This window comes from Erinaceus europaeus, chromosome 21, assembly GCF_950295315.1.
Source record: "Erinaceus europaeus chromosome 21, mEriEur2.1, whole genome shotgun sequence".
In the NCBI taxonomy this organism is placed as follows: Eukaryota; Metazoa; Chordata; class Mammalia; order Eulipotyphla; family Erinaceidae; genus Erinaceus; species Erinaceus europaeus.
Genome location: NC_080182.1, coordinates 26,110,359 through 26,125,331, shown reverse-complemented (window position 1 = coordinate 26,125,331; position 14,973 = coordinate 26,110,359). Strand labels below are relative to the sequence as shown.

General features: G+C 45.9%; 1 protein-coding gene across 1 annotated transcript in view; it reads right to left on the bottom strand.

The window, feature by feature from the left end:
* Window positions 1-14,973, bottom strand: part of ITGA9 (integrin subunit alpha 9) — a 399,146-nt gene that overhangs the window by 268,533 nt on the left and 115,640 nt on the right. Inside the window, exon 17 of the mRNA XM_060180609.1 lies at window positions 8,798-8,958. Coding sequence (XP_060036592.1) covers window positions 8,798-8,958 — 161 coding nt within the window. The remainder of the gene's footprint in view (window positions 1-8,797; window positions 8,959-14,973) is intronic.

Sequence of the window (14,973 nt, the reverse complement as noted above, 5' to 3'; positions counted from 1 at the left end):
CAGTGTGTTGTGGCGACATCTATGTAAAGCAAAAGCAGGCGCACACACAGATAGCTTTGTGTATTTACTGACATGCTCTTGAAAGACATGTGAAATTGGAACCATGGTTCCTTTGAGGAATTAAACAGAGTGTCATAGAGGCATCTTTTTCTTGTACATCTTTTGGTATAGTTCATACATTTAAAAAATATATGCAAAGACAACCAATTCAAAAAGAGAATTCAAGCTGACTTCTACATCTAACATCTGTATCCTTTTTCTCAAAACATACAACTTTTTAGCTATTTCTTGAACATATCAAGAAGACTGAGAAATTTAACTTGCTATTTTCCAGATAAAATGAGGAAGCTATTTTCCTTTTCCTTACATGCCAACTTAACTTCCTCACCTTAACTATATACTTTTTTAAAAGATTTTTTTCAATTTTATTTATTTACTATTCAGTAGAACCAGAGAGAAATCGAGAAGGGAGTGGGAGACAAAAAGGGAGAGAGACAGAGAGATACCTGCAGTTCTACTTCACCATTTGTGAAGCTTTCCTCCTGCGGTTGGGAACCAGGGACTTGAACCCAGGTCCTTGCTCACCGTCGTGTGTGTGCTTAACTAGATGTGCTACCACCTCTGAAAACAACAATCAATGGGTCCGAATACTGCAAATTCACAGCTTATCAAGAGAATGGAGTTTGCTTCAAAGACAAGTTGTAGGATGTGAAAATGGAAAGAAACTAAACCAAGTGGGCCTCAGGCATAACCTCTGAGAGGAGCTGTGATGCCCTTTGCCAGGCCAGGAAGAGCACCTGACCCCACAAGTGATAAAGGAACTGTAGCAACTTAAATTTCAAATGCCCTTGGAAAATGTACAGCAACAACAACAAAAAAAAAGTCTTGCAAACATCTGCAGCTTCTCAGAAACAGAGTCCATATGCATTTATAGTCCCTCAGCTAGTATGGGATGGGTGTTTGTTTGTTTTGCTTCACCCATTTATCCTTTCTCACTAGCTCTCTTGTCAGTGTCTGACACTTGATTCTGTTCATCAAAGGTTTTCTCAAGGCTTCCACAGGATGCCACTGACCCTGAGTTGGGAAAGACCTAATTGATGTGGTTGCTGCCTTCCCTGGACTTACTTTTCTATCCTTGCAAAGACTCAATATTGTTTCCCTGGAGTCCCAGTTCCTAGAGACAGCTCACTTACCACTCAAACTTCACAAAAGACTGATTTCCTTAAGGTATTTGCAAAGCTAGAAGGTGAAGCAGCTATTACCCAGGTAGAATACATACAGATGAAAAGCCATGAAGTCCTGATAGGTTACTCACCATATCTCCCTGCTCTGGCACCTCACACCATCGCTTCTTAGCTAGTGGCACACAGAAAGGAGAACAGGCTCCACTCAGGTCAGGTGGTCCCTGTGACTCTACACTACAGTTGACACCTCAACAAAGTTTACTTTGACAAGCATCTGTTCTTACAACCATGTGTGCTACTGCCCTGTGCCTGACTTCCAATGGGGGTCTATGGAGTCTTCACCATCAGGGTGTCAGGTAATTCCACTTAACTCCGCTTGGTTCTGAAACTATCAGCCCAGAGACAGCCTCCACTTCCACAGAGAGAGGGCTTGGTCTCCGAAGATCACTCTTGGCTTCAGTTGCCAATCATAAGCCAACTGACCAAGTGGCTACAAATCAGAAATACCCAAGGTACCCTTTTCAAGTTTGATTAATTAGTTGGGTTTCAGGAGGCCAGCTTCTCACTGAACCACTGATTTATAACAAAGGGCATAAGCCAGGAATAGCCAGATGTAAGAAATCAATAGGTACGATTTTTGGTTTCTATTTAGTAATCATTTTGTTTTGCTTAATATCCTGCCACCTTCCAGACACCAAATTGCAGATGCTATCATGAGTCCATCCTTACTTCTCTGGGCAGACGACCTTACCAACATGTCTTAGAACCTTGCTTCTCCAGAGCCCTACCCCACTAGGGAAAGACAAAAACAGGCTGGAGGTATGGATTCACCTACCTATGCCCATGTCCAGCAGAGAAGCAATTACAGAAGCCAGACCTTCCACCTCCTGCACCCAGTAAAGAATTTTGATCCATACTCCCAGTGGGGCAAAAGTGATAGGAGGAAGAGGATAAGAGGGCTCTGAACTCTAGCTCCATCAGAACCCTCCCAGAGGAAAGGGAGGGACATTTGGACATAGTAATAAATAGGGTTATGTGTGGCTTGGAGGGGAAGAGAGTACTGGACCTGGAAGAAAAAAGGGGGGGGGCAATTATGTACAAATGATTTGGAGTGCTATGGTTACTCCTCCCCCTTCCCATTCTCATGAAAGCTGCTCCTATAAAAGCCCTTCTTCTTCCGCACCTCGCTCTCTTGTCAGCGCTCCACTTCGGTGTTCAGACGCAGGAAAGGTTACTGCATGAGGCGGCCATTTTCGCTACCTCCACGTGGCCCAACATGTTGTTTTGCGCCGTGAGAAGAGAGAGAGAGGAGGTCCGGAGCGAAGAGGGAACACAAATCTTTATTTGCGCTGGCACCTCAGAGTTGGGTGCTAGAGAAGCAGATTGGGCCACGTGGAGGTAGTGAAAATGGCCATCTCATGCAGTAACCTTTCCTGCGTCTGAACACCAGAGTGGAGCGCTGGCAAGAGAGCGAGGTGTGGAAGAAGAAGGGCTTTTGTAGGAGCAGCTTTCGTGAGAATGGGAAGGGGGAGGAGTAACCATAGCACTCCAAATATCGCGGGGAAATACACAATGCCCTGAGGGCACAACATGGCGAAACAGGCACTCCAAGAATGCCCCAACTCTCGCGGGAATTAGCAGTAGCCTGAGGGGACAACATGGCAGATGTGACTGCATCTGCACAATTTCCCAGCACAAATGTAGACAGATAGTTGTAGAGATGGTAGTTAATCCATGTCTGCAACCTTAGGAGAATTTCTGTGACTTGCAATGGAAGGATTGGAGTTTCAGAGCTCTGGTGGTGGGAATGGTGTGGAATTATACCCGTTGATATGTAATTTTGTAAATCAATATGAAATCATAATAAAATTTAAAAATTAAAAAAAAAGAAATAGGTACAGAAATAGGGGAAGGGTGCTGAGCTTCCAGGCCCCTTCCAAGTGGCTCATTCTCCACATGCTCACCAACCTGGAAGTTCTCTCAGCCCCACCTTTAAAGGTTTTGATGGAAGCTCACTATTTAAATAGGGCTGCTTCATCACTGGCCACTGGCATTAGAACTCAACCTTCAACCCCACTCCTCCCCTGGAGGGCAGGGTGAGACTTGAAACTCTGAACCTTTATTAACACTGTTGGTTCCTCTGGCAACCAGTCTTCATGCTCATTACTGAAGTTGCCTTTATTAACATTAAAAAAAAACCTTTATCTGGGCCGGATGGTGGCATACCCAGTTAAGCACATATTAATCACATAGTACTATGCACAAGGACATGCACAAGGTCCCAGGTTCCAGCCCCCAACTGCAATGGGTATACTTCACAAGTGGTGAAGCAGGTCTGCAGGTATCTATCTACTGCTCTCCCTCTCTATGCCCCCCCCATTACTCTCTGTCCTAGCAAATAAAAAAAGAAAGAAAGAAATGACCACCAGAAGCAGTGGATTCACAGTGCTGGCACCAAGTCCCAGTGGTAACCCTGGGAGCAATAACAAAAATAATAAACTTAAAATAAATTAACTAAGAAAGAAATAAATGATTAAAAATACCTTTATCATACAGAACACTTGGGAAGTAAGGGCTTGGGGAAGCTTTGAGACAGGAGCTATGAAGTCCAAATATCTAGGAGACATTTATCAGCAAATATCTCTTCTTGATAAATATTGTAGCCTGTCATTTCCAAAGCAGGAGTCAGGCAGCATAGAATAAGTTGAAGGACAGGAAGTTGACATCTCAAGTCAAGGACAGGGTCTAGCTAGATTCCTGTGGACTGGATGAGCCTTGAAGAACAGCAGGCCATCAGCTGGCAGTGGAATAAGGTGCAGCCAATCAAAAGTGGAATATGGCCAAAAGCTTCCTGTGCAGGACTCATGACGTGGTTTTCCTTGGCACATGGGCATGATCCATGGCGAATCCATGTATTGGAAAAGTTATTCTCTGGCCTATAGTCCTGACTGCATCAAGGAGAAAGTTCATTATGGTGCCAGGATGTCTTTAATACCTGCCTAGGATGCCAATATCCTCCCCACCTGCTTCTTGAGGTAGAGTTAGGACATCAAGCACAGGAACACCACCAAGTAACCTCCAGGGCTAATTTCCTCAATCTGTTTAGTTAGAAAGAAGAAAGAGTTTAAGGCATCAGAGAGACATCTCAGCACTGTCTGAGCTCCCACAGTGCCATCCATGGTGACCCGATCTGGTGCTAGGGTTCAAACCAAGGGCCTCGAACATAGTGTCTACTGGCTGAGCTGTCTCCTGACTCCTCATACTCCCCCAAAAACACACGCGCACGCATGCGTGTGTGCTCACACACACACACACAGGCACGCGTACACACACAGGAAGAGCAAGCCACTTCTTCAGAAACTTTGGCAAAGAATGAAATCCAGTATAAATTCAGCAACACTGTTGTGTCTTCCATGTATTTATTTTTACAATTACTTTCTGTTTCAGCATGCGGTAATGAGTTTTCTGCTTACAGGGTGGTAAAGACATTTCTGTTTTAAATTATTTTATATTGGACACAAAAGCCAGCTGACTGAAAGAAAATATATGAAATAAAATACTGTAAGAGGTGTATGTTTAAGATTCTCCCCCCCCCACACACACACACAGATATACACACACACCACAAAATGCAAACCATCATGGAGGTAGTCTGTGGGTGTAGGAAAGGGGACTCTGGTGAGTGAAACATCTGAGAGGCTCGGTGGACAGCAAAACCATGGAGGGAGATGTGAGGGATGTAGGCCAGGAGCAAAGCGGCGGACAGACCTCACCTTGACAAGGACCCCCAGAGCATGTGATGCAATGAAGAAGGTAAACTAAGGTACATTAAGTCCAACTGTTGGAGACAGCCTTGAGGCTGAGAGGAGGTAGATGTGAACCTCAGGAGGCCTTCAGCTGCCCACCTCACCAGCAGCAGGGGGCCTCACCCCTCAAGCGGGGCTGCTTCCCAAGGACAGGAGGGGCGAGAAATCAGGGTGTGTGGACTCTGAGGTAGAGAGGGTACAGCCTACCACAAGAGCCTGAACATCCTTGGGGTCTAGCCTGGGTTGTGAAGGGAACAAAGAATGGGCCATGCAGCCAGCCTGGTCTTCCCTCAAGAAAGATTTATTACCATATATGGCATAGAAATGTCAGAAGGGAAAAGGACACACACACACACACACACACACACACACAAAGATTGGACTAGATCTAAAGAATACATGGGAACAGGGAACCCTAAAGATAGCCTAAACAAAACATGTTGAGCCCCTCATGCCTCCCTGGCTGTCTGCTAGCCATATGGTGTGCGATAAGCCAGAATGCTCTCATTTCCCTCCCCTTACTGTCTATAAAACCCAAAGCCAGCCCCACAGAGAAGGCTCCTTCATGGTAGAGAGTCCCCAGCTCTCTCACAGGCCTGACACAGGTCCCAGTTCCCAGTCCCCCTCCTCCAGGTGACCCCTGCCTGCTGCTCCCCTCCCCCAACGTGGCTCCTTCCTTCCTCAGGCCCCACAAGAACCCCAGCTTCCACAGCTGCTTCTCCACAGCTGGAAGAAACCCTAGGCAGACCTGCTGCCTCCAAGGACCTCCCAACCCCAGCTGGGGCACCCTATACTGAGGACGGTCAGCACAGCTCACTGGGCCATTAGCATTCACCTCATAGCACACTGTGCCCCTCGGCTGGGCCCACTACTATGGTACAGGCAATCATTGGTAGAAATCTTTTTTTCCTATGGCTACAAACTATCAACCACCTTGGACTCTGCTTAACAGAGACAGACCTTGTTTCTTGAAACATAAGGATGCAGAGGAATATGGTTTCCCGGTGTAATCCTACCATCCCTATGAAGATGTGTGAGAAAAATGGCCAAGCAAGGGTCAAAGTGCTCATTTGGGCAGTTCACTTGCTTTGACAAGGCATGACCCAGGTTCAAGCCTGGCTCCCACAACACTGAGGGAAGCTTCTGTGCTATGATGTCTTCCTCTCTGTATCTCTGTCTCTGTCTCTCTCTCTGAAAAATTCGGCCTGAAGTGATGAAACCCCAGTAGGAATGTAACTATTGGGTTGTCGGGAGAGTCACAACTCATTTTTCTATGCAAAATGTGTCATGACTTTTCCAACAACACAACATATTCAAATTTCTTAAAGTTCAAGTTCAATAAAGGTCTGCTCTTTTGCCCTTCTCTGAAAAGATCCGAATGACTACTTAAAAGTCTCTGTTCAGTCTGACCCCTGTCCTCAGCAACCAAACTGTGCTGACCACAGTTTCAATCTCTCTTCCTGTCACTTATGTGTTGACCAAATGAAAAGCCACTTGTAGAACGGAAGAACACAGGTAAGGTTCAATCTCCCAGCAGGATGCCCACAAATATAGTATTTCTTAGTGTCATTATATCCAAATCTATTATCTTCAAGTCATATTTTATTTGTTATATACCTGAAGTTCAGATTCAACTGGGAAAACCATATTTTTATTTGCTAGATCTGACAACCCTAGATGTAGCAGGACCAAGAGCCACAGTGAGCCCTGTTAACCTCCCAGTTAACCTTCAGAGGACAAGCAGACCTGAGTGTATTTTGCAAAGGCTTTCGGGTTCTGAATGACTTGATCTTAAAGACAGGACTTCCAGGAGCTTAGAGAATAGTTTAAAAGGACCCAAAGGAGCACATTTGTGATAGATACCCAGCATGAGGAAGCCCAAAGGACGAAGTCTGTCTCTAGGAAGTGCAGGGACAGGAGCTTACAGATCTGAGGGGGCCAGGTGGTGGTACACTTGATTGAGTGCCTGCTATAATTTGCAAGGACATGCATCCAAGCTCCCGATCCCCACCTGAAGCAGTGCTGCAGGTGTCTCTCTTTCTCCCTCTCTATCTCCCCTTACACTCTTGATTTCTGGCTTTCTCTATCTGATAAATAAAGTTTTTTTTTTAATTTTAAGATCAGAGAATGTTTATACAGTCTGACCAGGGCAGCCTCATTGCCTGAAAAGGCATTCATGACCCACTGTTATCTAACACCAGGAGGGACAGGTGGTTGGCTGGCTTAACAGGAGCATAAGCCGCTTTATAAATGGCCTTCCCTCAAGGGTTGGGGCAGCTGGTCTGGGCAGGCCCCAGCACGAGTCCTGGAGAGGAACCATGCCCATCCCTGGTGAAAAGTCACTCAGGGCCAAGTACTCATGGGCCCTGGGCCAGACCACATGCCAGGGAGATGTGGAGCGATCCCCACATACAGCCCAGAAGCATCGGTCAAGGAGCAGCTGTTACATTTCTCTCAGGTACTAAACATACCAAAATAGAGCAACACTTAGCCTCCAGCTTGGAGACGATTTTTGCTCCCATCGAGATATCCACTGGCTAATATTACATTGAAGCACATGAAACTGCTATTTTTCAAGGGCCAGGTGATGGCACACCCAGTTAAGTACATAAATTGTCCCCTGCTCCCCATCTACAGGGTGGACGCTTCATTGCTCATGAAGCAGGTCTGTAGGTGTCTTTCTCTCTCCCCCTCTATCTGCACCTCCTCTCAATTTCTCTCTGTCCTATCTAATAAAAAAATAGGGGGAGAGAAGGAGAAAAATGACTGCCAGGAACAGTGGATTCACAGTCCCAGAACCAAGCCCCAGCAATAACCCTGGTGGCAATACAATAAAGTGCCAGTCAAAAAAAGAAAACTGCTATTTTTCTAATTAAAAAAATGTTAGAATATTGACAATAATGTGTGATACAGACAAATAATACTAATGAGCTCCTGCTGTGAGTCAGATACCATTTAAGTCCTATGGCCACGTGTCCAGATTAAGTGCTACTGTATCTGTTTTAGAGATGCAGAAACTAAGATCTGATCCAGAGATCAAATAATTTATCCAGTTAGACACATGCTGGATCTGTGTGACTCTGAATCCCACATTCTTTCCTTGTCCACCATGGACTTGGGGTCATGTGGTTTCTTCTGCCTCAGCCTGTGTGTCCACAGGCTGTTAAATCCCATGCGCAGTTCTGGGCACATCTAAGAGCCCCCACCCTATATAGAGGTCACCGTGTAGCTGACCAAAGCCTGGCCTCCTGAATTAGCAGCAAAGTGCACTTAACAATTTCAAGAGGAGAGAAACATCTGTGGGTTTATTTTGAGGGAGAGGAATAGAGGGCCAAAAACATGTACTCCTAAAATAAACAGAAAGTAACCAAGAGAGGGAAATCTAGTCCAACCAGTTCTAAAACGTCTTGAGGGTGACTATGAGTTAATGGGCAGCAGAGCCCTGAGAAAGGCACTAGGTACAGTGGCATCTGGCCTCACTGCAGACCCAGAGGCCTGGACTCCTGACTCAACTCTGGCGAGATGAGTGCACCTGAGACGGGGCAGGATGAGAAAACTCACACCAGAACAAGTCAAGGCCAGAGACCATGACTGGTCTCCTGGCTCATCACAGCACCCCTCAGAGGCTGAGACTAGCACAGTCAGATAGACAGAAGGGTGTACAGCCCAGTGTGAATTCAGCAGCACAAAGAGAAGTTGCTTCCAAAAAGGAAAGATGCCACTCCCAGCATATAGAATGTGCACAATGAAAGCAGCTTCTTCCTCTGGCTTCAAATGAACACCCGTGAGAATTAAAAGAGGACTGACCTTCACGTGGGCCACGTAGTGACGGCAGGTCTCCTCCCTGTGGGTCAGCTGCAGCGTCTCCATGACCTGACCCACAGACTCCCCCAGCAACACCAAGTAGACCCTGGGCAACTGGCCCTTCTCCTTCTTGGCCACATCTGCTGTCAGCACATAATTCAGGCCTGTCAAAAAGGAAGACATAACTGTTAGGACAGACTCAGGCTGACAAGGCCACCTCTGCTCCCCTCACCAGAACACAAGCACCTTTCAGGCGCTCCCCAGCTACCCACTGCACAGAGGACAGCAACCAAGTCCTTGTTTTCTTAGAGGGACTCAGGGGACAAGGGGAGTTGGGATGCCCCCTGCTTTTTAGGCAAGGCTGTGTCACACGTCATGGCACTCCCTGATTTGGACCTCAGACACACAGGCTTTGGATGTACCCAACACAGGTCAGTGTCCTGAAAATCAGACAGCCCAGCAGTTTCTAGCAGCACAATGCTAGAGATAGAGGAAATCAACAAAGCTGCATGTCAGGTTGTCTCCACAAAAGCTACGTGTTACCTGCCAACACAAAGTAGCAATCATCCAATTATTCTGGCTCATTCTCAGCCTTCCTCTGTAACGGCTACACCTATTGGCCATGCACCATCCACAATCAACCATGACGTCACACCTCTGGATAGCTATTCCTGGCCCACTGAGCACCCACTGTTTGCCAGGTACAACACAGGCACATGGGACATTTGATGAACAACATTTTCAAAAATTCCTGTCCTCCTGATGCTTATGTGCACAGAAACTCAGGCGAAGGCTGTAGCTGACTTTATTCCTAGGTGCTCATGTGGTGACCATACATTCTGGGTGTGCTTGTTATTCCCACAAAGCTATGACCACCGTGGAGGCCTGTACTGAGAGTCACCCCTGAAATGGAAAATCCACCACTCTATGTCAGTGTGCAATTTCAGAACCTTCTATGATGCAATCTGGAACTTCATCTTGGATGAAGCTTGAAGGAGTCATGTTAAGATAAACCAGAAAAAAGAAGGATGAATATTGGATGATCTCATTCATGGGAAGAACTTAAGAAACAAGAACAGAAAGGGGAAACACAAAGTCACACTTGGACAGGTTTGGTGTATTGCACCAAAGCAAAGAACTCTGGGGAAGACGGATAGGGAGAGGGGTGGAGGGAAGGGGGCTTTCCGGTCCTAATACATGATGATGAATGAATGAATTTATTTATGTATTTTGCCACCAGGGTTATCGCTGGGGCTTGGTGCCTACACAATGAATCCACTGCTCCTGGTGGCCATTATTTATTTATTTATTTATTTTACTGGACAGGACAGAGAGATATTGAGAGAAGAGGGGAGATACAGAGGGAAAGAGAAAGACAGACACCTGTAGACCTACTTCACTCTCGCGAAGCAGACTCCCCCCAACACACACACACAGGAGGGTAATAGGGGCACGAACCCAGGCCCTTCTGCATGGTGATATCTGCACTTAACCAGGTGCACCACTGCTCAGCCCCCATAATGATGAATCTAATTTGGAGGTGAGAGCATTTGGCAGACACCTAGCTTAGTGAGATGAGAAATTGTACTCGTGCCAACAACTATACTATAAACCATCAATTTCCCAATAAAAATTTTAATTAAAGAGGGAACAAAAGCTAGTCACAATAGAGACTACACAATGGATCAACCCAAAACATTTCACTCCAAAATGAAATGTTTGTTACAAAGTTTGTTAGTAAATACCTAACAATGAGTCTAATGAAATAAATCGGGCTTAAGTATCAAAACACCTAGCTTCAGTGTCTGGCCATACCATAAGAGCCTGCATCAGAGGACAGCAGCTCCATAAGACTGTTTCTAATCTACTGTGCAGATTCACAGATCTGTGGCATTTTTCTTTATATTTTATTGAGATGTTAATGGTTTGCAGTATAGTGATTGGCACATGGGTACAATTTCTCCTCTCACCAAGACAGATGTCTGCAAAACACTCACACCCTAACTTAGGCCCTTATCTATTATTATGAACCAGGACCTGAAAGCCCTCCCTCTGCCCACTCCTCTCCTTGCCCTGCCTCTCAAGAGTCCTTTGCTTTGGTGCAATACACCAAACCACTGCAGGTTTTACTGTGCATCCCTTTTCTGCTCTTGTTTCTTAAGTTCTGTCCATGAGTGAGATCATCCCAAATTCATCCTTCTCTTCCTGGCTTACCTCACTGAAGGATTCCTTCCAGCTGAGTTGTGTATCTAGACCACAACTTTCTCAGCCACTCATCTGTTGTTGGACACCTGGATTGTTTCCAGGTTTTGGCTATTACAAATTGTGCTGTTATCAGCATAGGTATAGACAGATCTCTTTGGGTGAGTGTATTTGTTTCCTTAGGACATATCCCCAGGAGACGAAGTAAACAATGGCGTTTTTAAAATAATTGGTTTCTGATATGAAAACAACCAGGTGAAACCATTGAGTAGTGAGACACAGGTGCCACAGGCCCTGCCCCTCACCACACCCCCAAAGGCTTATAGCCGGGGCTCTCACTTAGATGAAGAGCAGCCCCTCACACCTACAGGCATGTTAAGTAGGTAAAGCTGGGCAGCAGAGATGGTTCTGGCTGTTAATAGTATCAGAGGGGTCAGACACCAGGGAAGGTGTGAACAGGAGCGAGGAAAGTGACCTGGACAGGCATTCTGCACCTGCTGGGCAAGATATTTTTGCTGTATTTAATGGTTTCCCTAGGCTTCTGCCACCTCTGAAATTCTGCCAATCCAACCCTAAGATTCCTGGTCAGTAAGGGTGCCCCAACTTGTTGACTGCCACAAACAGCAATTTCTCAGGTGACGCTGGATCACCAGAAAGGACTTGAGACCTGGACACTCCCAAGTGATTTAAAAAAAAAAAAAAGACACACATGCATGAAAAATATTTCAACACAGAAAACAAGAGAGCTGGTACATGTCATCCAGTCACTCCTGTGGAAGAAATGGGGTAGACTCACAGACTGGCAAGCCTTTCAAGCAGGGGTGGGACCCTTTTTCCTGCCAAGAGCCATTTGGATATTTATAAGATTGTGCAGAATTATCAACTTGAAAATTAGCACTTCATGTTGCTTGGAAAAAAAGCTCCAGTTGCCTTGGCAGGACCTGACCAAATGATTTTGAGGACTGGGCATGGCCTGTGGGCTGGACATTACCCACCCTGCTATAAAGCAATCCTAAGGACCAGCTGGTTCAAAACCCTCATCGTTTAGATGAGGACCAACGCCTATAAATGGAACAGACTTGCTCCAAGGCAAAGAGGCAGTCCCAGCACAGCTGAATCTGGAACTCTCCTAATCTTTAGGGGCAGGCTTCTGCTACCACACTGGTTCTTGGTATCTTTTTAACATTACCGTGTCATTTCCTTTGCCTCATCTTGGATAGAGCTTGAAGAAATCATGTTAAGCGAGATAAGCCAAAAAGAGGAGGATGGGTGGATACTGAATGATCTCACTCATAGGCAGAACTTAAGAAAAGAGAAAAAGGGAAAACACAAAGTAGAACTTAGACTGGGTTTGGTGGGTTATACCAAGCAAAGGACTCTGGGGAGAAAGTGGGGGGTAGGTGAGAAGGGAGCTCCTGGGGGGGTCCTAGTGCATGAAGGGTAGTTAATATGGGGGTAACAGTGTTTTGCAGGTGGCTATCTTGAGGAGACAGATGAGAAATTATACTGATGTGTCAACTGTAAACCACTAATCCCTCCCAAAACATTAAAAAAAAAACTAACATTTTTCAATGCATACTCAGCAGAATTTCAAACAGGTAGAAAAATATAGAATTAAGCCTGGGGCCGGGCGGTGTTGCCTCTGGTTAAGAGCACATAGTACCATGCACAAGGACCTGTGCCCAAGGATCCCAGTCCGAGCCCCTGCTCCCCACCTGCAGGAGGGACATTTATGAATAGTGAAGCAGGTCTGCAGGTGTTTCCCTTTCTCTCTCCCTCTCTATCTCCCCCTCATATCTCTGTAACTCTATCCTATCCAATAAAATGGAAAGTAATGATCGCCAGGAGCAATGGATTCCAAATGCCAGCCCCAACCCCGTGATAACCCTGAAGGCAAAAAAAAAAAAAAAGGAAAAGAAAAAGAAGAAAAAAAGGGGGGTAAGTATAAATAAAAAGCTCCATTAAGCAAGATCAGAGCTAGAGGTAGCCATTGGTCTTGGGTGAATAAGCCAACATAACAGTGACAGCTAGCTACCTAGTGGAATCTTCTCTGCCACCCCACCTGGCCTTCCCTCTGGGGGACAGCTATAGCCACCCTCCCCTGGAAAGGGTGACTATGGAGGGACCAGGACTTTGACACCATCTTCTCTGTCTTCCTGTGTTTTTTTCCACCCAGATGCTTTAAGCTCACTGCTGCTAAGCTCATGTCCCCTGGCTATCACTGCTCCTCCACAGTTCAGTCTAGTCTGCAACTACCTGCATCTTCACCCCAGCCCAGTGGGGCAGCTCCCATGTGCACCACAGACCAGATGGGCCAGAGAGCCCTGCTGCCCCTTGTTAGCACAGGGCCTCATTCATTGAGTGGGGTCAGTCTCTGAAGCATGTCTACTCTCATTCCCAGAGTCCTCCAGGCAGGCTTCCTCTCCAGCTGCCCACAATGACTGGTTACTTGCTCAGTTACATACCTTCTACTTGGCTGTTATGATAGCATATGTGTCAATTTAACTAGGTCACAGAACCCAGATATTTGATTAAAGGTCAGCCTGAATGTCAATGTGAAGACATGTTTAAATGAGGTTAATCTTTTATATATATATATATATATATATATATATATATATATATATATATATAATTTATTTATTCCCTTTTGTTGCCCTTGTTGTTTTATTGTTGTAGTTATTATTGTTGTTGTTGTTGTTGGATAGGACAGAGAGAAATGGAGAGAGGAGGGGAAGACAGAGAGGAGGAGAGAAAGACAGACACCTGCAGACCTGCTTCACCGCCTGTGAAGCGACTCCCCTGCAGGTGGGGAGCCGGGGTTCGAACCGGGATCCTTATGCCGGTCCTTGTGCTCTGCGCCACGTGCGCTTAACCCGCTGCGCTACAGCCCGACTCCCGAGGTTAATCTTTTTAAAGTTAATTTACTAATCTGTCGACTGTAAGCTTAAAGAAAAAACTTTATTTTGGATAGAGATAGAGAGAAATTGAGAAGAGAGATAGGGAGGAAGAAAGAGATGCCTGCAGCACTACTGCACCACTCATGAAGTTTCCTCAATGCTGGTGGGAACCGGGGCTTGAACCCTGGTACTTGAGGACTGTAATGTGTGTGGTTAGCGAGGTGTGCATCCACTTGGCCCCTTAATCTGTCAACTCAACAAAACACATAGCCTGCCACAGTGTGGGTAGGCCTCCCCCTCTCTGTTGAAGGTCTTAAAAGACCTCCATAGAGGAGCTGTTTGGCTTCCCAGGTTGCCCTTCAACTACACTCACAGACACCCACTGTATCCTGTTTCTCTGAAGAACCCTGGGGAAAGCAGGTGCCCTCCCTTCCTGCGTCAGTGTCCCCCTTTCCTGTTGGTCCTCCCTGAGGTTATTTCCTGAAGCAATGCTGTGCACCCAAATTTTGATGTGGCTCTGCTGTGGGGAGGAATGGAATCAGGGTGAGACACGTCAAGGAGATAGAATGAATCGGTTGAACCCTCCGTGTGTGCCAAGCACTCTGCTGGGTGCTTCACAAACACCAGCTTTCATCCCCCAGGGCCTGATCTCACCCCTGAATCACAGTAAACTCCCCCCCCCAAAAAAAAAACTCCAGAAAAAGAACCGGTTCTGTTACCAGAAGCCAAGCTGCTCTGCTCCCCACAGGGCCGAACAAGCTCGCCTATCGGATTTGTCTAAAATGCTCAAGTATACAAGTCACACACCGATTGAATTATCCAATTTGCTAAATGCAATCATTTTGGAAGCATTTCATCTTTCACTCAGTCTTTTACATGATTCAGAACGGACCTGGATGTTTTAAATTGCATGAAAAAGATGCCAGCTCCATATCAAATGCTCTCTTCTAGAAAAATAAAAATTAAAAAAAATTTTTTAAAAAAAAGCTACCAGAAGACTCAGATGAGATGCCCTGAAGGGATGAGGAGGGCTGCTGGCAGCTGCCAAGAGTGGTAGAGCTGCGAACCACGCTGAAG